This window comes from Oculina patagonica, chromosome 10, assembly GCF_052425735.1.
Source record: "Oculina patagonica isolate OP01 chromosome 10, crgOcupat, whole genome shotgun sequence".
NCBI lineage: Eukaryota > Metazoa > Cnidaria > Anthozoa > Scleractinia > Oculinidae > Oculina > Oculina patagonica.
In genome coordinates, this window is record NC_135767.1 from 4961779 (window position 1) to 4986001 (window position 24223).

General features: G+C 42.5%; 3 protein-coding genes and 1 pseudogene across 4 annotated transcripts in view; 2 read left to right on the forward strand and 2 right to left on the reverse strand.

Moving 5' to 3' along the window:
• LOC144628301 (uncharacterized) overlaps positions 1–24223 on the forward strand; it is an 84296-nt pseudogene that overhangs the window by 58934 nt on the left and 1139 nt on the right. Inside the window, exons 9-12 of the transcript XR_013566235.1 lie at positions 14836–14926; positions 15565–15867; positions 16916–17140; positions 17708–18535. The product of XR_013566235.1 is annotated as an uncharacterized LOC144628301 (transcript). The remainder of the gene's footprint in view (positions 1–14835; positions 14927–15564; positions 15868–16915; positions 17141–17707; positions 18536–24223) is intronic.
• Positions 1–24223, reverse strand: part of LOC144628340 (uncharacterized) — a 63216-nt gene that overhangs the window by 26743 nt on the left and 12250 nt on the right. The gene's annotated exons all lie outside the window — the stretch shown is intronic.
• LOC144628193 (uncharacterized) lies at positions 5059–7335 on the reverse strand. Its single transcript, XM_078486257.1, has 3 exons — positions 7213–7335; positions 6617–6817; positions 5059–5403 (listed from the first exon to the last, which is right to left on the reverse strand). The coding sequence occupies exons 2-3, from the start codon at positions 6758–6760 to the stop codon at positions 5065–5067; spliced, it is 483 nt and encodes a 160-aa protein (XP_078342383.1). The 5' UTR covers positions 6761–6817; positions 7213–7335; the 3' UTR covers positions 5059–5064.
• LOC144628850 (uncharacterized) lies at positions 18550–19999 on the forward strand. The gene has a single exon (XM_078486954.1). The coding sequence runs from the start codon at positions 18833–18835 to the stop codon at positions 19997–19999; it is 1167 nt and encodes a 388-aa protein (XP_078343080.1). The 5' UTR covers positions 18550–18832.

Consider the following 24223-nt stretch of genomic DNA (forward strand, 5'->3'; position numbering starts at 1 on the left):
GCTGCAGTTGTGAAAACTCCTTTTAGAAGCTTGGGTGGGCAAACGACTCCTTCCGATTCAAAGCGCGCGCAAACACTGTTTCCCATGTCAGTCGATAATTCTAACACTCTGTCATAAGAGATAGACAATCCCAGATTGTAGAGCTTATCAACAAGTGTGCGTTTCCGCGTTTCTGCATGTGTCATGAGGCCCAGATAAATGGGCAGTGGCGGCTCACGATCTCTGGAATGGTAATATGAAGCACCTGTTGTACCGCTGTCTCGACGCCTTTTGCTTGCATTGAAAAGCATCAGTTGAGAAATACTTAAGGTTGTCTGCGCTTCAGTCATATCACTTGACTGGGTCTTGATATCTGGGCCCCCCAAAATCATTCCAATTAATGTTTTCAGAGACTCTGGGACAGATTCCTGCTGACAACTGTTATCAAATGTGCCGTTGAACTTTGATTTTGTGTCCAACATATCCCTACGAATTATCTTAGTTGTCTTAAGAAGGTTCATAGCTTCACTGTCAAAATCTCGTTCGCAAGCCTGTTGAAGCGCTGTAGCAACTTCATCATTGAACGCTAAAAAAATGTCTCGCCCTTTCTTATGAGCCTGAAGACCTGGGACATTTGCTAAGATCCTTTCTTTAAGGTCAGTAGAGTGAACTCGGCTAGTCACTTCCACTCCAAGTTGTTTCAGACGGATAGAGTACATGTCCGTAAGTTCTGCTAGCCTGAACACTGTCGGGGCGCTTCCCTTTGCCTCGGCGCGCGTTTCCTCTATATAAGCAATTAGCTGTGCTAAGGCTATACCATGAACTCTCTTTTCATTCCCATCAATTGTACTCTCTTTTGACCTCTCCGCTTTGTTATAAAGTGCTACCAGGCATTTCGCATGATAAACTGCGTCTTGAGACATCATATCGCGTTCCCTTAATTTAGCAATTAGCACATTGTCTTGCAACTGTTGGGCACACTCGCGAACCCTTTCATCTAAATTAAAGGTCGAGGCTTCATGAAGCGTTTCCGTGGAACTTCCACAGAAAAAGCAGCTTTTCTCAGCTTTGGAAGTGGTTGCGCTAGAACACGCCCTTGTAAACTTAGAAGGTCGAGGGGGCTCAGGCTCTTCTTCTCTTTTTCGTTTGTCTGCTCTTTTTAGCTTCAGGTTACTGAATTTATTTCTGCAGGATTTGTGTCATGTTCAGAAAACAAAGAATACTTTTAGCAAGATGTAAAATTGCTAAACAGTTAGCTAAAAAGAAAGAGTATGATAGCCGATGACTTCCCCGCGTTGGCGCGGTTTTTATAAATGTATAATCTTAGCCTTAGTTTTCACTAAACATGTTAATAATTCAAACGAACTTCGTTATTTAAATCTTGAAAAAAGTACTTACCTTCGTATGATCCTTCAACCAAGTAATGAAAGCGATAAACGACGATATTTTCGAAAACTAACTGAGCGTGGTGTTTGACTGGCTAACAAAATCTTTGCGAACTGCCTGCACTGCTGAACACGTGTGTGGAAATAGTAACCCGGCCGGCCAATTACACGGCACTTTGTTGGTTTCCTCTTGCACAGAATAAAAGCTTAAAATTTGTGGTATTATTTTTCTTGATCAAACAGAAAAAGATTTTTGAATCTTATAAATCGTGGTTTTGAACAAATCTGCGAGAAAGGTTAAATATGGTAACTTTTCTCTCAGATCTCACTTTGCCTTTCAGAAAACCCATTTGATTGCCGTCTAAATCTTCTTATTTAGCGAAGCAAACCTTGTTAGAGATAAAAAGAATTTTAAATAAAAACAACAGGCAGCAAAAAGAAAATATCGTTTGAGTGCAGATGTTTTATTCAGCAACTGTGAATTGTTCGATTTCTATTTTTATCAACAGCATATTTTTTGGTGATGTTTATTGCTTGAATCGCAATTCCGAGGCAGCTTTACAGCTTTGTATTGACGACACTGGGAGACAATATTATTTTTTATTGGTCTCCGTTTATTTTTTATTATATAAAAAAAATTTAACCCCAACCATCTATCAATATAAGTGCAGTATTACCGTCTTAAAATCGTATTACTCCTGTCACGCAAATGTACGTGAAATCACGTGACCTGTCACGTGATCGACTTAATTGACTTCACAACCAAAGCAAAGACACTATATTTGATTATTCTTAACTTTTGGGAGACTTTGGCACTTTTGATGCAGGACTGTGGCTGTTACACAAGAAATAAAATCCCAGCCTCGTTTCCATGCTAAAATTCCAGTCAGTCACCTTAAACCCGTTATAACTACAATTATGGGATATATCTCAGGTGGGTCCATAGCTTATATTGTTCAGTAGGTATTTCTCTATCTTTGTGCCAAGTTTCATGCTTTTACCATAAATCCCACAATTCCGTCATATTTTTGCACCAATCTGCCGGACTATACGGCCTCGTCGGCTAAGTATCAGGCGATATTCCGCGCGATTTCGCAGGATAATTGTTAAGTAGCTATAGTATGACAGTAGCCAAGGTTTCATAATCTGTTTCCCTCATTTACTGTTATGATTGCTAGTCTCGCCATCATGTTAAGGGGGATCTGTCAAAAGTTAACCGTCAGAAGATTAAACTTCAGAAATTGCCATCGAGGTATTCATTTCAATTACAGTACATGTACGTCGCTCTCTAGGTGTATCTTAGATTTCCTTTTTTTCGTATCCGTTGGACTTCCAAGTCGTAAATTGTCTCAAAGGCTACTATTCCATGCAATCCCCTGTATTCCCCAATTAATGTTCCCGACCTGCGACCAAGAAAATGACACACACTACCATGTTTGTGGGATAAGGGGGGTTGAGGATCAAGTGCTCCAAAAAGCATATACAGGTCAGGACTGAACTAACACTACATGGCACCAAGAGGTCACAATCCATCCTTGGCAAGAGGGACATAATCCCCTAACCCTCTCTGGAGGGTCACAATCCCCCACTAGAGAGGTCCTTATCCTATCAGAGTTAGGGAACTAAAGGAGAGGTAAACAATCCTCTCCAGCCAGGGGGTCACAATCCTCCAACCCTCTCCAAGGGGTCACAATCCCCAATGAAAGAGGTCCTTATCCTATAAGATTTTTGCAGCCAAGGGGTCATAATCCCCCAACCCTCTCCAAGGGGTCAAGATCCCCAATGAAAGAGGTCCTTATCCTAGAAGATTTTGACCTAGTTGCTATGGTAACAATGTTAGAAAGCTGGATTGGGCCCCAGAATAGAAGAAACACGTGAGTCTATGGGGCAAAGGGTGACCTATTTGGGAGCACTTCATCCCCCAAAATACACGCAGTGTATTCACCAAGACGAACCACAAACAAATCGATACTTAACCAACCAATCCTTCTACTCCCAGGCTTAATCAGCATGCAATTTCTCCGGAACGGATTTCTTTGACGTAGCTCGCCGGGGCGTCCTGGAATGGAGCTCCGTAACGGCAAGGTGCTAGTGGAAGCGGCCCATCATTTAGTTAAAGACTCTGCCCAACTTGTTGTTGTTGTTCTTGTGGGCGTAAAATGTCAACACCTCCGGGTTAGTTGGAATCACAGCTTGGGGTGATGGAGAAGGCAACGAAGACGGTACTTGTGACTGTATAGCTTCGGCAGCTGCACAAGCGGCTTCTGTAGCAATATCTCTGGACGCGGATGCAACGGAATCTTGAATGAGCCGCTTGATTTCGGTGATTTGTTCTTTCGTAAATGCCACAGGGCTGGCACGTTGCTGGACAGTCGTGGTAGACGCGCTTCGGTCTGCGATTTGTTCAGTGGAGTGAGCAGTCTGTGCGATGCCAGCGTCCTTTAATCTTTTTTCCAGAACGGAGCGCCGACCCTGTGCGGAAAGACCGTTGCTTCGCAGAGTTCTTGTAACTGTGCATTTGTCAAATGGCGAAAGATGGCGGCGCTCACTTGCATATATGTTTGGTGATTCTATCGCCGGTACGTGTCCTACCAGTCCGTACGAGTGGCATGATGCAAGGACAACTTCGCTTCTAAACCGACTAGGTTGCGACACTTGGGAGAAAACGGCGGGATTTTCTGGATTTTTCCGAGAAAAAATTTTGTAGCAGGCTAAGTGAGAAGCTCTGCTTTGAAGCACATGGGAAGGATGAACTGGGGAAAATCACTATGACGACCTGTTTGCGTGAAATCCCGCATGCGATTGGCTGAGCGTGAAATCAGATGTTGTTTGCACGTGCTCAAAGGATGACCGGATAGTATGTCACACAATGATAAGTGTCTTGGTTGTCACATTAACTTTAATTTATAAGGGTTATGAATTTGCTTATATATATCCGTGGTCGGGGAAGGGGGGAGGGGAGAGACGATCCCGGAGCGGGCATGCCAATGTGCACGTAGTTCATTGGGGACTCGACAAAACTATGACATCGTTTTGTGTCCCTGTTGAGATTCAGCAGCGTTTTAAAAATTATATTTAATAACTGGGAGAAAATGTGTGTAGCTATACAATCTTCATTTATCTTTCGGGGTTACGCGTTACTTTTTACTAATCTTCAGTGAAGTTTTAAAAGACTTCTAGGCAGAGCTATCCTAATCTCGTTTTTACGAACAACAATAAAAATGTATTTAAGATTTGTTTATTGTAATCATTACATTTCTGTGGTTTAAAAGTACATAAACCAACTTTGTTTGCCGAAGATGCCACTGAATTGAGAGTAACAACTTGTAGCCTTAGGATCCCAAATTGGGTTGCAATTTGAATGTCTTGATTTTTGAGAACGAAGGAATAACGGAGCACCATTACAATAAACACATTCAAAGGATTGTTTTTCGCCAAGAAAAGAGGTAAAATATTTGCCATAAAGGCAGTGTGAGGGGTGTCGAATGGTAAATGCGAGACTGCGCGAGACTGCGAGACTGATATCTTTTCTGCGAGCCCGAGACCTTTTTAGCCTTGCAAAAGAAATCGAGACTGCGAGAAGGCGTCAAAGAAAAATTCGAGACGACGAGACCCCTGAAAATTGGCTAAAATTTTGCGAGACACGCAGTTTTTGAAGGACCATTCACCACCCCTAGTGTGACTACGCTTTTAGGTGCACTTAGCTAGGATATTTATCAAATGAATATTCTTTCAGAAAAGGGTAATTTTTCATCATTTCTGTGACGCGTTCTTTTTGCTCCTTGGTCCAAACGACTTTGTTTCTCGTAAATGAAGGAGTTCCATACAAAATTTTGATGCACTTTTCAAGATAATCCTCATAACAAGTGACTCCCAAATGGTCACACAATCTTTGCAGCGATTCCCTGGGTCTTAGCACTGTCTCGTGTGACGTAATATCGAGAACTACATCTCCGTACCGTTCCCTGACGCGTTGGTTAGAGGCAGCCATTTGGAAGTACTCCTTAATTGACGCATCTAATTCTGTTTTGTTGTCCATCTGTTAGAAATATTAATCGAAGAAGAAGTGTTAACAGCAACTATTATCTCTTTGCCACCCGAGACTCTCTGAGCCGAAGGTTTTAAAAGAAATGAAACCAAATCCCAGTTGTGATTAATGATTGTCGCTCTTATTTGTAAACTTATATAAATATCCATAAAATGCAAAAAAAAAATCAAATTCCTAGAGTTCTTCGTGACACAAAAAAGATCTGAGAAAGCGAAACAAGTAAAATTTAACTAAAATTCTTGAGTTTGCACGCCTTAATTAAAACGAAAGAATTGTATTTCCTTTATTCCTCGAATATTAAAGGGGCACCTTCACGTACAAGAATGGATTTAAAAAGTAAAAGGAAAAAATACATGTACATACACGGATTTTAACAGATTTTTAAACAGCCCAAATTTACATTTGTGTCGTAGCAAACCTAAGAAAAATGGTCCATTTTTTATTAACAATTGCTATTTTAGAGCACTTAAAAACTGTTTAAAAGCGCGTTTGGCTTCGGATCGCTCAATTTGAAAACATTTTCCAACGTTTTCAACCTGTTTCCGCGCGCCTTTAATAAAATCGATATTTATAGCCGAAGTTTGATTTCTATTCTCAAATAAAGGTTATATCTTGCGTTAAATGTCCAAAGACAATGTTTTTCATGGGTAAAGTTGCCTACCATTTATTTCAGAACAGTTTTAGACCAAAAAAAGGCGAAATCACCTTCCTTGCGTAACCAAAATTATTCGAGAATTTTGTGATATTTTTCTGATAAATAAAAAACAACAAAAATGATGATCTAGTGACATGACAAAATGGGAACTTTTTTTTTCACTTGGTAAATAGGATTTGGGTCACTGGGACTGGGAATCACAGGCGAAAAAATAGGAAATTCAATGAGACTGGGTTTTAGGCACAAAATAAGCTGGGAAATGTGGATAAGGTCAAAATTTCGGTTGAGAAACCGGATTTATACCCCCTCCATCCAGTTCAAACCCTCGAGAAAGAAGGTTATTTAATTCCCTTTATTCACGGTCTCATATAAATCCCTCTAGATTTCTATATTCAGAGTACAAATAGAATCCCGGCTTATTTTATAAAATAGTGATAGCCAACCCTTCGTTCCTCATTGATTATCATATTCGAGAACTTAGTCTTTTTTTCATTCTAATGATCTAGCTGATGTGAAAAACATCAGAAACTCCGCCCCATGCCTCCTCACCTTCACTCCTTCTTCTCTAACAGCGTCACGTGAATGTGTCGCGCGAAGCATCATGGTTGATATGTTGTCAAAGGGGTTCCTGGTGACGTGTATCAATTTGATTGGTACTTGAACAGCTTGAATGATTTCTTCAAAAAAGCGCATATTGCGGAGGTCACGTAATGCCAATGCTGTGTTTCCCCCATTTTTGTCACCGATAACCTTAAAAAAATATTAACAAAAAAATTGAATAAATGAACGAGAAGAAGAGTGACTTACAGACTGAACAAACGAATTACACAAAATCGACTGACTGACTGACTGACTGACTGACTGACTGACTGACTGACTGCATGGCTGGCTGGCTGGCTGACTGGCTGGCTGGCTGATGGACTGACTGACTGACTGACTGACTGACTGGCTAGCTGGCTGACTGACTGACTGACTGACTTACTTACTTACTTACTGCATGGCTGGTTGGCTGGCTGACTGACTGACTGACTGGCTGACTGACTGACTGACTGACTGACTGACTGACTGACTGACTGACTGACTGACTGACTGACTGACTGACTGACTGACATCGATCTATATTTACCAACGACTTTGTTACTTACCTTTATTTTCTCTTGATATTTTCCTTGCCATGACCCTGGCACATTGTAGTTGTACGTTTTGTATTTTGTCTGGTTGATAGGACTGGCACGATTTCCGAACGACGCTTGATCTCGGGATAGCTGATGAATGCCGAAAAACAACTGATATTTTTGCAGGTTTTTCTGTGCAGTTGAAATAGATACTCTCCAATTTTTTAACACATTGTATTGATGTGAAATAATAATTTCTGGGTGTGCATCCAATATGGCGGCCACTAAGCTGTGACCACTACGAGGATATCCAATGAACATCACAAATGTCTCCACCCCATCGTACAATTTGAACAGTTTCTCGTCATAAGACAGGAAAGGATTTACCTCTGAAAGACAATATGCAGATTTAATTGGTTTCAGCTGTTTAAAGAACTTTACAATTTCACATAACCGCATAACGAACTAACTGCGTTAGATTGAACGTGTCCCCGGGGGGTGGGGGGGGGGGGCACTCCCATATATGAGCTATATAGGTATGTGCCGCTGTGAAGGGTATGGTTTTCAGGGAGTTTTGCCTGGGATAGGGTATAGAAATCAGAGAGTTTTGGTCTAGAATAGGGTATCATTTGCCGGGAAACTGATCAGTGGTATGACGAATTTAGTTCAGAATAGAAAAAGAAACTCGGACGAGAAAGAGGCTTTCCTAAACGTAAATAAAATCATCGTGGCAACGTTGTTGACAGATGGTTTTCCATTAAAAACAATGATGGTGATACACAGTTCTAAAAAATGCAAGTCTGGGATCGAGTTGGGATTTTTGGTGTCCAGTCTAGTATAGGGTTGCAAAATCAGCTGAACATGGTCTGGTATAGGGCAAGAGTTTCAAAGTCCCAGCGGCAAACCCCCACACTAAAATATACAGAGTTCCCCCTCCCCCTCCCCCTCCAGGGGTAATCGAATAAAGTTCACAGCAACATTGACGGCCAATGGACATAAACAATGACTTCACAAAAAGAGTTTGAAATTCGAAGCATTCTTTTCTTTAACACAACAAATACGCACATATGAAAATGTAGCAGCTAGGGACATGTTGCTGAGTAACATGTCCAATTCTTTGTGTCTACGTTGTGATGTTGCCACTACAACATGTGATTTCGGGGGAGCAGGGATATTGCAGTGGTGAGAGCGCTCGCTTCCCACCAATGTGGCCCGAGTTTGTCGTTGGTTCTCGTCCTTGCTACGAGGGTTTACTCCGGGTTCTCCGGTTTTCCTCCCTCCACAAAAACCAACACTTCTAAATTCCAATTCGATCTGGGATTCAGGGCCACAATGAAAACTACTGGGACACCAGCAATTGTGTTACCCTTCAAAAAGTCGGTTTTTAAAGTCGTTTTTTTTTTATTTTGCCACTGCGACATATGCATGTCACTGCACACAACATTTCCTTTTGTGTGTTAGTTCTTCTTACTTTATTGTCGACACAAATGTTTCAGATTTTCTAGTTTCCAGCAATATACCGCTCCCTTTTGTCCTTACTGTTTAGGACGCAATTGATCAGGAAATATAATAGTAATATTAATGTTAGACTTATGTTACTTGAACAAAAATCGAGTGCCAGAATAATTTAAATCCTATTGTGTTATTTTCTACCCTTTTTCAAAGCTAAAGATGTAAGTAATTAACCGGGATAACACCAACAGCAATTTCTCGGAGCCTGGGAAAATGAATTTCAGGCACAGAAACCATGTAAACTATGGAGAAAAATTAGAAACGATTTCTTTTGATAAAATATTTGAAACGGTAACACAGAAGTTTGCAATAAGATGTAAATAATTTTGCCCAATTAATACTCGAAGTCCAGGTGGATTCCGTCTTAATTACTTATAGTAATACCGTTTTTGCTTCCTAGTCTTGAAGTAGGAGTGAATTCGTTGCTATGGATACGACCGTTTTCTTTCCATGAAAGCATTTGTGGAACTTGAGGTGCTTCATTTTCTATTTTGCTGCTAACAATATAAAGAACTACACCAACGGTTACCATCAGTGACGTAAACAGCAGAGGAAATCTGCTAAAAGCCATTGGTATTAATTTTTCTGAAAGGAAAAAAGTCGACAGATCAAAGCATTAAAGGGACTATGTCACGGGGATTTCGTAAATGTCTTAAAAATAAATAAATTAATTAACTCACATTTGTCTGTAAACAAATTGTCAAAAATTGACGACATTTACTCTTTATTTTTTTTCTCAGAAGATATTTACATCTGAGAAGAAAGACATACCTCTTTTGAAAGGTTATGAAACAGGCTTTCAGGAAAAAATACTTTTGTTCGAAACATCCCATAATATTTTTGAATATATTTATCTAATTAGCATAAATCAGCGTAAAGTGACCAAAAATTTTGGACAAAAAGCAACAAGCTTCTCAAATGTTTAAGGTTATAAGAAAAAGTTGAAAGCAAAAATGTTCCTTGTTATATTGGCAACATATCCAGCAATTCTGGCTGAAAAAGAATGAATATAGAATTTATTACAATTTATCTAAGCTTCATGACTAACCTAATTTGCATAAATTAGCATATATTTTTCGGCCAAGTAGCGTCCCGGAATTTCGAATATTTTTGTCCCAAAAACCCTTTTCCTCAAAATATAACGATCTCCTTATACTCATAGATAAATTTAGGCATTCATTCCAAGCACCAGGCGAGGATTCGAACGCAGAAAGCAAATATTTCAGTGCATTTCAGACCAAATGCGTTCGTACCGTATCGTAAGTACACACTCTTACCTCAATTTCGATTCATTCCTCGCTTGTATTTCGCAGTTGACGACAAAAATCAATAGAAATCCCATTAGTACTGCCTTCTTTCTCTTTAAACAATCTCAAAAGCTCTCTCTGCCCTTACAATAGCCGTTTGCTCAAAGCTTCGCATCGGCGGCCATTTTGTATTGAGTTGTGAAGTACGTCGTGTAGGCCACATTCAAGTGTTTTAGCTCAAATTTGCGGAGAGACTGGGTAAAAGCCTAGTCACGCTTTCCTGAAAGTTTCACAGGGACCGGACCATCCTCGTACCCAGGGTCTTCGTTCCCTTTGACCCGTTTCTTCAAGCCTGCGCAGAAGGGACGAAGACTCGAGGTACGAGAATGGGGGAGACGAATAAAATTTAAAATTTTGGAATTAAGTGATTGTTAACCAATCCTGTTTTCTCTTACAGATCAAATCCGGTACAACGATATTCCAGAACACAACAGCCGGTCGTCTTGTTAGAGTTGCAATACAGTGTAGACAAGATACCCCTAGCGTTCAGATCACAAGCTCGTGTGTTGTGTTCCAGGTGCACGGACAAATTGAATGTAAGGACTTATAAAATATGATAGTTGTTATATGTCTTAATATAATTTCTTTAAAAAGTAAATCACTGCTGGCACGCAGCAGAGATTTCATCAAAATAAAACTGAATGAAAAGAAAACTGAATAAAAATTGCATCGTCATTTAAGAGGGTTCTGAAGGGCGGGGGATATATAAATCTCATTTCCAAGCCTAGATTTTTCCCAAAACTCATTTTCCAGCCTATGTTTTGCTCAAATCTTAGCCCAGTCTCCTTTTTTGGTAAGCTACATCAGATGTTCCTGTATGAATAAACAAATATATATATCTAAATAAAAGGTTCCCAGTCCCATTGCTCGAAATCCTATTTTCCCAGAGAAATGCTAAGCAAATCCTAGTGCACATTTTACCTCTTCAGGCCCCCTTTTTCAAAGTTTGCAATTTTTGCAACTCTGTATAATCATGATGTTGAAGACAGGTTGATCACCCATAGTACGGTCTCAGCACGGTCTCCTCTTGTTTCTTTCAAGGTCCGTACCCTAAGCCGACTCTATCGCCAGCGTTAACCGCAGCGACTTTGCCGACACCTGTAACAGAAAGGCTAAATGCAACGGGGACTCTTCCTCCAGTGACCACACCATTTAAAAAACCAACTACAACACCGTCTTCGGAACAAGCTTCAACAACCCCGGTATGCAGTGTACTTTGTTAAGCCTTCTTTCGTATGAATAACAAAATTCACTAGTTTGATTGGTCAGTGGAGCGAAAACACCATAGGGGATAAATAACAGCCTTCCTCAATAGCTAATACAGGGGGATATAAGCATGTTACTTTTTTCTGCTTAAAAAAGGAGGCATCCTCTTTTCCAAGGTCTCTCTTCTGGCGATGGGGGCGCGGAAGGGGGAGTTAGGGTGGTGAGCTTGGTGAAAGAAAAAGGGGACGGGAAAGTCATAGTGTTCAGACCTTACAGCTTGCAACAAAAGACCCCTCCTTCCCTTCCTGGACACGTACCTCGTCTTGCGTACACACTCTTGTTTAGTTGAATCGCTTATACTAGGTTAGTGCACCTGAATGGGTATTATTCTTTGTTTCTGTTTGTGGAGCTGACATTCAGTTACCACAGACTTCTTGATTTCAACTAGGTCAACAGATCTGAAGTTTTTTAAACTCGTATTGTGAAAACCAGTTATTGTGACTACACCAGATTTTCGTCTGAACTGGTGCTAATGAAGCTTTGATTTAACAACAACAACAAAACTTTTTTTAACAATCATAATTATATTAGGGCAAGGACGGGACAACCAAACCCCCTACAGAAGAAAGAACGACTGAGGTTAGTTATGCACGTGGAAGGGCGATTCAATAGAATAACTCTTAAGTTTTGACATTCGTATGAGGTTAAGAACAAGAACACAAAACATTCACTATTGCACTATAAAATACTAAAACTCCAAAATATAATACAATACTATACAAAAAGCTGGCTTTGCCACAATTTTGAATCGCTTTCAAAGTGGAATAAAGATGAATGGCGAACTTTGACACACGTGCCAAAGGTAAGCAAGACCTTTGATATCGCCTTTGACAGGGACTTGACGCGCGTCAAAATAAATAACAGATTTGACGCAAATCAAAGGAACCTTTGACACCAGTCAAAGTCACATTTCATGGTGCCTTTGTCTCTCCTTTGATAAACATTTTTGATCAAAATCAAAGACTCTCCTTCTTGCAATCAAAGGTATGGCAAAGGTTTGGCAAAGACTGCCTTTACTATCTTTGCCCCAAGTCATTTTCCGTTCACTTTTTATTCATGTTTTTTCGTTTTGTCAGTTCCAGCCGACGGAAAGGACTACCATTGGCGGTCCCAAGACAGAACAAAGTGTGAAAGACAGTCAAAAGAACACCTTTATTATTGCAGGATCTGTGGCTGGAGGCATTCTGTTAATTGCCTTGATACTACTCATTTTATGGCGCTGCAACACTCCTAAGTAAGTTTAAGTGTAATTATTTTTTTGAATTTGCAAGTGATAAAATTAAAACAAAACATTAAATTTCCCAAATTTTGGATGTCAAAAAACAAACTGCAGTTCTTGAAAGTACTGCTGACAGTAGCTTTGATATGATTTGAAAAGTCGCGCACTAGGGTTACGTTTCATCCACAGACCTAAAAGTTAGAACTATCTTGTACAGCATAATAAACAGTACCACATGAAAGTACTACTCAATAGCTTTCGTTGAATGGTTACACACTAGAGCACAATAGACAGTACCGCATGAATGTAAGTTAGAACCACCTTGTACAGCATAAAAAACAGTACACATGAAAGTACTGCTTAGTAGCTTTCATTTGAATGGTTACACACTAGGGTTTCATCAACGAACTTCAAAGTTAGAACCACCTTGTACAACATAACCAACAGTATACATGAAAGTACTGCTCCGTAGCTTTCATTTCAATGGTCACACAGTAAGGGTTTCATTCACGGAATTGTAAGTTTGAACCACCTTGTACAGCATAACAAACAGTACACATGAAAGTACTGCTCAGTAGCTTTCATTTGAATGGTCACACACTAGGGTTTCATCAACGAACTTCAAAGTTAGAACCACCTTGTACAACATAACCAACAGTATACATGAAAGTACTGCTCCGTAGCTTTCATTTCAATGGTCACACAGTAGGGTTTCATTCACGGAATTGTAAGTTATAACCACCTTGTACAGCACAATAAAGCATGGAAGTACTACTCAGTAGCTTTCATTTGAATGGTCACACAATGGTAGTTTGTTTAAAGACTTAAAATAAGTCATACCATTTTGTAAAGCTTTTAAACCCCTTTTACAGCATTCATTTAAATCGTCATACACACAAAGGCGTTTCATGTACAACTTTTCTAATACTAAGTTCGAGGAAGTTGAAATTTATCATTGTGAAAATACTTTCCCCTACAACTCTTCATATATGCATTACTCTTTGCTAGTTCGCAAGTCTTTCAATCTTGTGGGCAATTTTTGGAGACTGTTCAGTTGACTAAAAACAACTCGACTCTTTGCTCTCCCTTCTCTCGACCCCATGGCCACTTCCACCACAAAAGTGCTTGTGACAAATAAGTTAGGTTTCAGCCTCTGGCGTTATTCCTGTTTTGTTTCTAAACATGATAAATGTGAACTAAGCATGCATGTTTTCTCTTTTTCTTTAGAAAACGACCCAATTCACATCATCGTTTAGAAGGTAAGTTTACTATCCGCAATTTGATCATTTCTGGTAACTGGTGATTATGAGGCACAAGGTATAAAGGTGAAGGGTGAGAGGTGTTCGTTCTGAAGAATAGGGAGCTTGTGAATCTTTCAGGTCTGATTCAAACGCCACTTCACTCATGCATGTGTCGAACCTAACACATTTAAAGTCGACTTAGAGCAGTTTTCAATTGAGTGTCGTAAAACCAAAACCAAAGTAATTACTCTAGCCAATCACAAAGAACACAGACAATCCAGTGAACCAATCAAAACTCGGAGCAAATACATGTAGCCGGCACGAAGCGCGGGAAAACTTGCGTGAGCGAGTCACAATTGGTTTTTGGTTTTACTTCTGATTGGCTGAGAAAGTGGCGCGAGAGTTTTAAACCAATCACTGAGCGTAGTAATGCAAAACCAATGAAAACGCGAATTACTTACTTTCGACACTCAAGTAAAAACCGCTCTAATGGAGCCACAGTTGTTTGAGACGGCGTATTGCTTAATTTGAGGGTTGGGGGGGGGGGGGGGAGGTGTGGATTCGAAGGTACAGGTGGGTGGAAACCCGGGAGATAGAGGGGTCTTCAACCAATAGGAAGGATAAATGAGATGTTGGCGAATTTAGGTTGAAACAATATTTTTTGTTATGGTAGTTTAAATAGTTTGTTTGTTTTTTCTAGGGTCAATTTCCAGACCAGTATTACACGTGAGTATGAAACAGTTTTTTCAATTGGTGTAGTTTGTGGGATATATCATCTCAATCAATCATATATAGTGATGCTTCAAAACCAACTCATTGGGTGTCAAAATCAAAACCCAGTTGTGATTTGCCCTACATAGCCAACAAAAAAAGCTGGATCTCGTCAGTCATTATTTAGGATTTTTGCGCCTTAAATGTTTAAGTTCTCTCGGACGGAAAATGAGGGAGTGACGAAAGACGGCGGTGCACGTGTTTTAAGGCAACTGTAAGATTTTCTTATCGATCAAGTCGTCAATTCTCACGACTTTTCTACTCATTTTTTTTCATAAAAAAAAGTAAGGAGAATTAAGCAATTTATTGCTACTTTTCTTCTTTCTTTTCTTTTTAGATGAGTCGTAACTCGATTCCAGTCTACACAGACGCTTCGTATATGACTCCAATGGGGACTTTAGCTTTCAGCGAGAGAACAAGGAGCATGGGTACGAGTTTTAAGATTTTTTGTCCAGTCTATAGATAAGGGTATTTATTTCCACTAAATGACTACTGCATAATTCAATCAGCTTGCGTGTGATTTTACTAATTTATTACTTCTTGAATCATGCGATTTAACACTGCAAAAAAAGCGTTATTAACTTGACTCGTGATGCAACATTTCGAAAGAAAGGAGACAGGGGAAGGGTGTGGTCTTCTGCAAGGTCTTGCGAAGAATTGACTCAATTGCTGAGCACTGCGGAGCGGACCTACATTTGTCCGACTCAACGCCACCCAATGTTATATAACAATCTATATACGAAATAGTCTTTCTATTATTCAGTAGCCAATGGCTTTCATCGATTATTGAAATCACGTCTGAAATTGATCGAAGATAAAATAAGTACGCGAATTTCCCTTTTATTATCTACCTCTGTTTTCTGACTTTTAATTTTTAAATGATGAAGCTTATTTTATCATGATTAGCTAGATTTATGTGATAAAATAATATCAATTCATATTGGGGTACCTCAAAGTTCTTCCTGTTTCTTTGTTACATTATTGCTGGCAGATAATGAGATTCTGTGTATAAGAGATTGACATCTGTGTTAACATATTTTGTTGTTTTCTTGTTTGCATTTACCAGACAACCCAACCTATCGTAGAACCTCAGATGGAATTATTTTAACGGGTTCAGATATCAAGCGAGGATCAATCTATTCAGATCGTTTTCCCACAAGCGCTCCCCCCAGGCCCCCTCCAGGCTCAAAGCGCGCCAGTCTGAATGGTCAAGTGAACCCAGCACTGTCGCTGAAGGAAGAATACGTGACAATGAATCCGCTGTACGAAGGGCAAGTGGTGGACCACAAGGATCTTGAAGAGCTGAATTGTAGCGACTTTGCAGTAAGCCCTGATGAAGTTGTTTTAGACACGCGCAAGGATCCGCAAGGTAACTTGAACAAATGATAACACATGCATTTAATAGAATGACTCTCGATTGAGGGTCGTAAAATCAAAACCAAAATTATCATTCTGGCCAATCACAATCGACACCGATAATCCAGTTAACCAATCGAAACTCGAAGCAAACACATGTAGCCGGCATGAAGCGCGCGAAAACGTGCGCGAGTGAGTGACGATTGGTTTTGGTTTTATTACGTAAATGTAAAAAAAAAGGTAAAGTCTGTGTCCGAGCCAAGTGGCCAATACAGCCGGAGCTTATCTCGGTTTCCGTAGCATTAAGCGACTAGGAGTATTGCTACTCCCCCCGGATGGGATGCTAGTCCATCGCAGGGTTACCCCCAGCAGTAAATTCGCCGGTACCCATTTATACACCTGGGTGGAGAGAGGCACTGTGAGAGTAAAGTGTCTTGCCCAAGAGCACAACGCAGCACCCCGGCCAGGCCTCGAACCTGGGCCGTTTGACTCCGAGTCGAGCGTGCTAACCATTAGGCCATGGTTTTATTTCTGATTGGTTGAAAACGTGGCGCGGGTTTTTTATCCAATTATTAAGCAAAGTAAGGCAAAGGCAACCAAATCAAACGCGAATTACTTTTGACATTCAGGTAAAAACCGCTCTACAGCGAATTGTAGATATAGATTAACTTTTATTATAGATTGCAATAACGGTATCTTCAGTTCTAAATTATAATACATTATAATTTATTATAATATATTATAATAAATTATTACCATAAATTATAGTGAATTGTACTAAACTAGAACGACAGAATTCGACCGAAAGGAAGATATAGATGTTTCGTGATACATTTCAGGACAGTTCCGTAAAAATTTGTCTTCAGTTTGCACTTGTTCATAATAGAAAAAAAAACTTACGCAAAATGCAAAAGGTTTACATGTGAATAAATTAATGCTCTTGATGCCCATATCGCAGGCCCTCGTTTTTGGCAAGTAAAGAGGCGTAAGACAACGTTTTGCTCTTTTACATCATTAACCAGTTTGCACAAAATAATAAATATTTTTGATATCTTCTTTAGAGTTTAACGAAACCTACGACTGTCCAGGCGAAATCCTGAACTCTCAGCGCAGGGCCTCACCGATCCCTGTGTATTACGTGCTTGATGAACCATATCCGGACAGCATCACCAACACCTTTAACAGAGGAACCACCAACAGAGGACGCCCAGATGGGCACGTGTATGATGAGCCCGAGGCCGATCTTAGCAGGGGGAGGCCCTACGTTGTTGTGGACAATCCCAGAGGTATGACGCATGCATTGGAACAAATTGCCGTTTGTTAGCAGTTAAATCTAATTGTTTGGATTTGGGCTGGATGCTCGTCGGAACTTTTCAAAAGAACCCCCAAAAGAGACCAATCTGGGCTTGGCTCAAGCTTCTTTTGACCCCTTAAAGATACCAAAATGCTAAAAATTTATATTTGTATACGTTTCTTCGTATGTTACCCTAACATAGTCGTAGGTCGTCCCAACCCCCAAACGGCATTTCAGACTACCCTAAACGAGACCTTGATGTCTAAAATGATAGTCGTTTTGCCCGGAGCACCCTAAGTGAGACCCAAAATCCGAAATTTACACCCCTAAGCGAGAGACGAAAATCACCGCCCCCTTCCCTCCTGGTCTTTTGGTTAGTCTGAATTGTCAGCCGTCCTCTCATCCCAGCCCCCCTCCGTCGGGGGGGGGGGGTTAGTCTGAAATGTCAGCCATCCTCTCGTCCCAGATCTTTGGTGTCCATATCCGATTTTAAGTTGTAACAAAAAAATTATATTAGTAAGTTAATCAATTAATAAATTAATTGATTTTCTCATTCAAGGTATTGTTTATACCCACGAATATGACGAACCACCCCGCGATGACGAACTGCTGAGTATCCGTAGGCTCAGCTCACCAAGCCACGGCATTTTGAAGGGTGGATCCGGGTCACCAAACAACACCAGATATCTTCCCCACTCAGCACAAGAGGAACATATGCAGGTTATTTAATCAAGGGCGCTTTGATCCGTCCAACCTACTTGATCACAGAAACCTGCTTATTTTTGTGTGGCTCATACAAAGTGCGAACCAGCATAGCCAGCAGCAAAGTATTTTTAGCAGAGGGCCGTTACGTGTGGAAGACAAAACAACACCTCGTAAAGCAATCTACTTCAAGAATGATTGACAAACCAAGGAGCTAAAATTAGTATTATTAGTTTTTAAATTGACCTAATACTGTAATTATTGTGTGGCTTAACCATCAGCAACTTATTTTTAACGGGGAGGGTCTCAACGTGTGGAAGAAAAAAACACCTTGTGGAGCAATCAATCTACTTCAAGATAGTTTGACAAACCAAGGAGCCATAATTATTATTTTTTGAAATTAACTTTTATACCGTAATTATTGTGTGGCTTACACAAAATGTGATCCGCCATAGCCATCAGCAACTAATTTTTTAGCCGACAGCAGAAACGTGTGGAAGACAAAACAACACCTTGTAAAGTAATCTACATGTACTTCAAGAGAGATTGACAAACCAATTAAGCTTTAATTATTATTATTTTTTTAAATTAACTTTCATACCGTAATTATTGTATGGCCTACACAACGTGAAATCCACCATAGCCATCAGCAGTTATTTTAAGCGGGGAGGGCTTCAACGTGTGTGTAACAGACTGAACTAGGACTTGTGTGACTTTGAATTGCGTGATTGTAGAATTTCGCAAGTTTAGTCTCTGTAATGGGAGCCGCCTTAGGGGATCTCATGTGACAGTTTTTGTTCGGAGATTTAGTTTTCGCTCTCGCGTGTTTCCAGTCGTTAGAAACTGTAAAGCCCATTTACAGCAAATAAACGCCGTTGGTTTTTGTGAAGAACTTCAGATTTGCGGTTGGTATTTCTTTGTTTACCCACTGCTACATCTTTGGCGCCCGATATCGGACTAAAGAACCCAGTTATTGAGTACCATGGAGCTTTCCGCTGATGAAAAATACGAGGTGGAGAAGAATCGTGTAGTGAAGATCCTTCAATCAAAGGAAGGACCAGTTGAATTAGAGGAATTCGTGGAAGAATACAAGAAAACCTTCAAATCGGAGCTTGGAGCGTGGAAGTTACATTTCGTGACGTGCGAAGCCTTTCTGAAAATGGGATGTGGCGCGGAGGTCAGGGAGACGCGTGTAACCCTCGCGAAAAATTCTTCTGTTACGTCGAACCCCACATCATCTCAGTCGATGGTTCGTTATCTTACTCGTCCACAATTCTCCTTGTTCTATGGATTTAGCGACGAAAGAGGAAAAGGCGTCACTTATCGTGTGTGGCGATTCGAGGTCGACAGCGCGATTCAAGAAGGTCTCCATTCGCACGAAGTCATCGCGGAGCAAATCCGCAAGTCGCTTCAAGGCGAAGCGAAGACCAAAATCGTTGGGTTTGGTCCTGGAGCATCGGTTGAGGATATACTCGAGAAGCTCGACCAGTTTTATGGCGACCAGGGAGCTGCCGTGGGGGACGAACTTTTGTCCCGAGCGTACAATTTTCGCCAACAAGAAAGCGAGGAAGTGTCTGCGTTCGCGAGTCGTTTGGATAACCAGATCCGTAAAGCGAAGAGCCATGGCGCCGAGTTATTACCCGACGAAGAAGCAGTCGACCGCCATCTGAGGCTCTTGTTTTGGCAGGGGCTAAAGGAATCCGTGAAGGACAAAGCCAGACACAAAAAGGATTCCTGTAAAACTTTCGCCGATTTGATCTCCGCCGCGCGTTACGGCGAAAAGGAAACAAGCTCGGCCCAGTTCCCCCGACGAGTGGTTCGCCAAAATATGGTATACGGGACTGAACTACCGCAATCGGACGGACCACCGGAATGGCTCTCACAGGTGTGTTCAGCCATGGCCCGTGAAGTTAGAGAAGCACTTGTACCCCTAACGAACAGCCGTTCGGTTGCTACAGGAGGAAATGTCCCTGGCAGCGGTGTGAGTTCTGGCTATGGAAGGGATTCTCTCGAATTACCCACATGTTATCGCTGTGGTCAGAAAGGTCATCTCCGAAGAGGGTGCAGGAACCCTCCCATTGGTTCCAATAGTTTTGAACAATCGGGAAACGGCAATGGACCTCTGACGCGGGGCAGCCAGAGGCAGTAACACAAGAACAGCCCCACCCTGTTTTGGACGCATTAATTGGAGACGCAAATGAGTGCGTTGCCTACTTGAATGGTCATCCTTGCCTTGCGTTGTTAGACACTGGAAGTCAAGTGACGTCAATATCGGAACAATTTTACCGGAAATACCTTTCTGATCGACCAATGCGACCCTTAGATGGACTAGTACGCGTTGTCGGCGCAGCTGGACAAGAGGTACCGTTCCTGGGTTACGTGGAACTAGATGTTAGTTTTCCTCGCACTGAAGCTGGTATAGACAACGTTTTTCAGACGCTTGTGCTAGTAGTTCCTGACAACCAGTACAATCTGCGTGTTCCGCTCATCCTAGGAACTAATCTGGCTAAGCAGTGCAGAGATGTCTGTCAGCAAGAGGGCGGTGTTGCGTTTCTTCAAAGGATGGCTGTTTCAGGAGTGTGGAAACGAGCGTATGGTGCGCTTAGGTCTCAGGAAAACTTTCACGCCAGGTGTGCCAGTGGTTCAGTAAAGGTTAGCTGCACTGCTAAGCATCCGGTCACCATAGCAGCCCATGAGACTGTGGTTCTCTGGGGATTGGCACATGTCTGCCCAGGAGAGCTTACCAAAGTGGTGGTTGAGCCGCTTGATAAATTGCATCACGATCCTCTTGAAGTCACACCTGGCTTGGTAAGCCTTTCGCCGAGTGGCTCTACCTGTCGTATCCCTGTTGAGGTGACAAACAACTCGGCACAGCCTGTCACTCTGCCTCCAAAAGCTAACCTAGCATCTCTCAAGGTTGCCTCTGAAGTCTTTGAAGCACAGAACAAGTACGAAGCTTGCAAGAATATAGATGTCGATCTCAGTGCTTCAGCCCTAAGTCCTGAGCAGGTTAATCAAGTCAAGGATGTACTGACTCGCATGTCATATGTGTTTTCAAAAGGGAGTACAGACCTGGGCAACACTTCTGAGATCGCTCACGAGATCCGGTTGACAGATGACATTCCGATTAGAGATCCTTACAGAAGAGTACCTCCTGCACAGTTGGACGAATTTAGAGTAGCTGTCCAAGATTTGCTGGAAGCAGGAGTCATAAGGGAGTCCAAAAGCCCTTATGCTTCACCGGTTGTGTTAGTCCGGAAAAAGGATGGCGGACTACGCGTGTGTGTTGACTTTCGCAAGATCAACGCTAAAACTGTAAAGGATGCATACCCTATCCCCAGGATTGCTGAGACGCTAGAGGCTCTCCATGGTGCTAAGTGGTTCTGTTCCTTGGATCTCCAAAGCGGTTATCTCCAAGTAGGGGTGCGTGAGGCTGACAAACCAAAGACTGCCATGACCACGCCCTTTGGCCTTTACGAGTTCAACAGGATGCCCTTCGGTTTGACGAATGCACCTGCTACGTTCCAGCGATTAATGGAGAGATGCCTAGCAGGCTTAAATCTAAAGATATGCCTTGTCTACCTAGATGACGTAATTGTGTTTGGTAGCACCTTTGAAGAAACACTAAGGCGGCTGGAGATTGTGCTCAAACGTCTTGGTGATTTTGGCTTAAAGCTTAAAGCGTCCAAATGCAAGCTGTTCCACACAGAGTTATCATACCTTGGCCATATAGTCTCCGCCCTGGGCGTGTCTCCCGATCCTGACAAGATTAAGGCACTGCAAGAGTGGCTTCAGCATCCACCCAAGAATGCTTCAGAGCTCCAGACATTTCTTGGCTTTGCTGGGTATTATCGTTCATTCGTGGAGGGGTTTGCACAGATCGCTAAGCCCCTTCACCAGTTGGTTGCCCAGCAGTCAAAGAAACAACCTGCGAAGAAACCACAGTTCCAGTGGACGCCCGCTTGTCAGGCAGCTTTCGAAATTCTCATAGGCAAACTGATCTCACCACAAGTCTTGGCTTATCCTGATTTCAGCTTACCCTTTACACTTCACACCGATGCATCTGGGGAAGGCATTGGAGCTGCCCTGTATCAAGTACAAGATGGTCGCCCCCGAGTCATTGCATATGGAAGCAGAACACTTAACGATGCAGAGCGCAAGTATTCGGCCTACCGCCGTGAGTTTCTTGCCTTGAAGTGGGCTGTTACTGAGAAGTTCCGTCCCTACCTCTATGGTTACAAGTTTCATGTGGTGACAGATAGTAATCCCCTCACATACCTGGTCACGTCTGCTAAGTTGTCTGCAACAGACCACCGTTGGCTTTCAAGCTTAGCATCATTTGATTTCACAATTACTTACCGAGCTGGAAAGGCACACAGCGATGCAGATGGCCTTTCACGTTTGCCACGAACTTTGAGCTCAGATGCTGGAACCATTCCGGATGAAGATTATGTCAAGCCCTTTCTAGACAGGCTGTCTCCTTCTTCAGGGGAGGCACTAGATGTCTGTTCAAGCGAGGCCTTTCAGGCTGTTTGTCAGTACCACCAGGTGCTGGAGCCATTCAATGCCAACGACATCCCTCTTCCAGCAGTAGAGGCAATCAGTATGACATCCCAGGCAGTGGACCACACTCTGTTTGGCAGCTCAGGAAGCAGTCTTCCAGTGGATTGGTTAAGTCTCCAACAGAAGGATCCTGCCATCAGTCGTGTCCTGAACATCCTTCACCGAAACCAGCCACTTGACCAACTCACGTTGGACACCCCAGAGCTCACTTGGATGTTCAGAGAACGGAGTCGCTTGGTGTGGAAAGATGGAGTATTGTACAGACGACGTACTGTGGAAGATGGTGAGAACCTTCAGTTGGTCCTACCAAATTCACTGAAACTTCAAGTGTTGCAAGGTTTCCACGATGAACTTGGTCATCTTGGCCGAGATAAGACCCTTGACATCATCCGCCAGCGATTCTGTTGGCCTGGTATGGAGAAAGATGTGGACAGGCACATAGCAAGCTGTGAGAGGTGCATCAAGAGGAAATCTCCAGATCCACCAAGGGCACCAATGGTCCCAATCCTCGCCAGGGAGCCAATGGAGCTGTTGGCCATCGACTTCTTATCGTTAGAGAAGGGAAAAGGTGGTTTTGAGCATGTGCTTGTAGTAACTGATAGCTTCACGAAGTACTCCTGGGCATTCCCTACCCGTAACCAACAGGCCTCCACTGTAGCCAAACTGTTATGGGAGAATATCCTGGTGAACTTTGGGTTTCCTCAGCGCTTACATTCTGATCAGGGACGCGACTTCGAGTCCAGAATCATCAGGGATTTATGCAAAGTGGCTGGAATTAAGAAGACCAGAACGACCCCGTACCACCCACAAGGGAATGGCCAAACAGAGCGGTTCAATCGAACACTTCTGGGCATGCTTGGTACACTGGATGCTGATAAGAAGAATGACTGGCCAGAGTATGTACTGCCACTGGTCCATGCCTACAACTGTACAAGACACTCGTCTACAGGGTACCCCCCCTATTTCCTCATGTTTGGTCGTACTCCGCGCCTTCCGATTGATGTCAGTTTAGGAGTAACCTTTGACAATGGTGGGACCCAGCCTTACACAGTCTATGCAGAGAATTTGCGCAATCGTCTCCAGCATGCACACGACTTGGCAGCCCAGAATGCAAGAAAGAAGGCAGAATCTAACAAGAAAAGGTATGATGTCCAAACCTCTCCTGGTGTTCTCCTTCCTGGTGACTGTGTGCTAGTAAGGAACCTTAGCCCACGAGGAAAGAGCAAGCTTAAGGACCGGTGGGAAGACACACCCTATCTGGTGTCAGGCCGTGTTGGAGACCTACCTGTCTATGTGGTACAACAAGAGGGCACCGGAAAGAAGCGAACACTCCATCGCAACCTGCTCCTTCCTTATCATGTGCCACACGAGACCTCACCCGCTACTGTCGCAACAGGCACAGACCCAGGACCGAGAAACCAGCGCCTTGGCCATCCAGACACCACCCACCCGGCTGATGTTAATTATGATGAAGGTCACGAGGAGATGGAGCCCATTGCTGTTGTCACCACAGAGGACAGTATTCTCAACTCTGGTGCTTCTCCCTTTGTTCCTGCTGCTGTGGAAGACCAACCTTTGGAGGACCCACCTCCAGAGGATGTCCTTATTCACACAGCTGAAGATCCTGGCTCGGATCCTCCAGAGAATGTCCTGCCTACTGGTGCTGAGAGTGCAGGCACGACGGATGATGCAGAACCTGTAGGGCCAGTAGCAGCCGTAACCACTCGCTCAGGACGCGCGATACACCCCCCGGATCGCCTTATCTCGAATTCTGTATGGGCACAAGTTCGAAGTGTTCTCCGTGCATGGC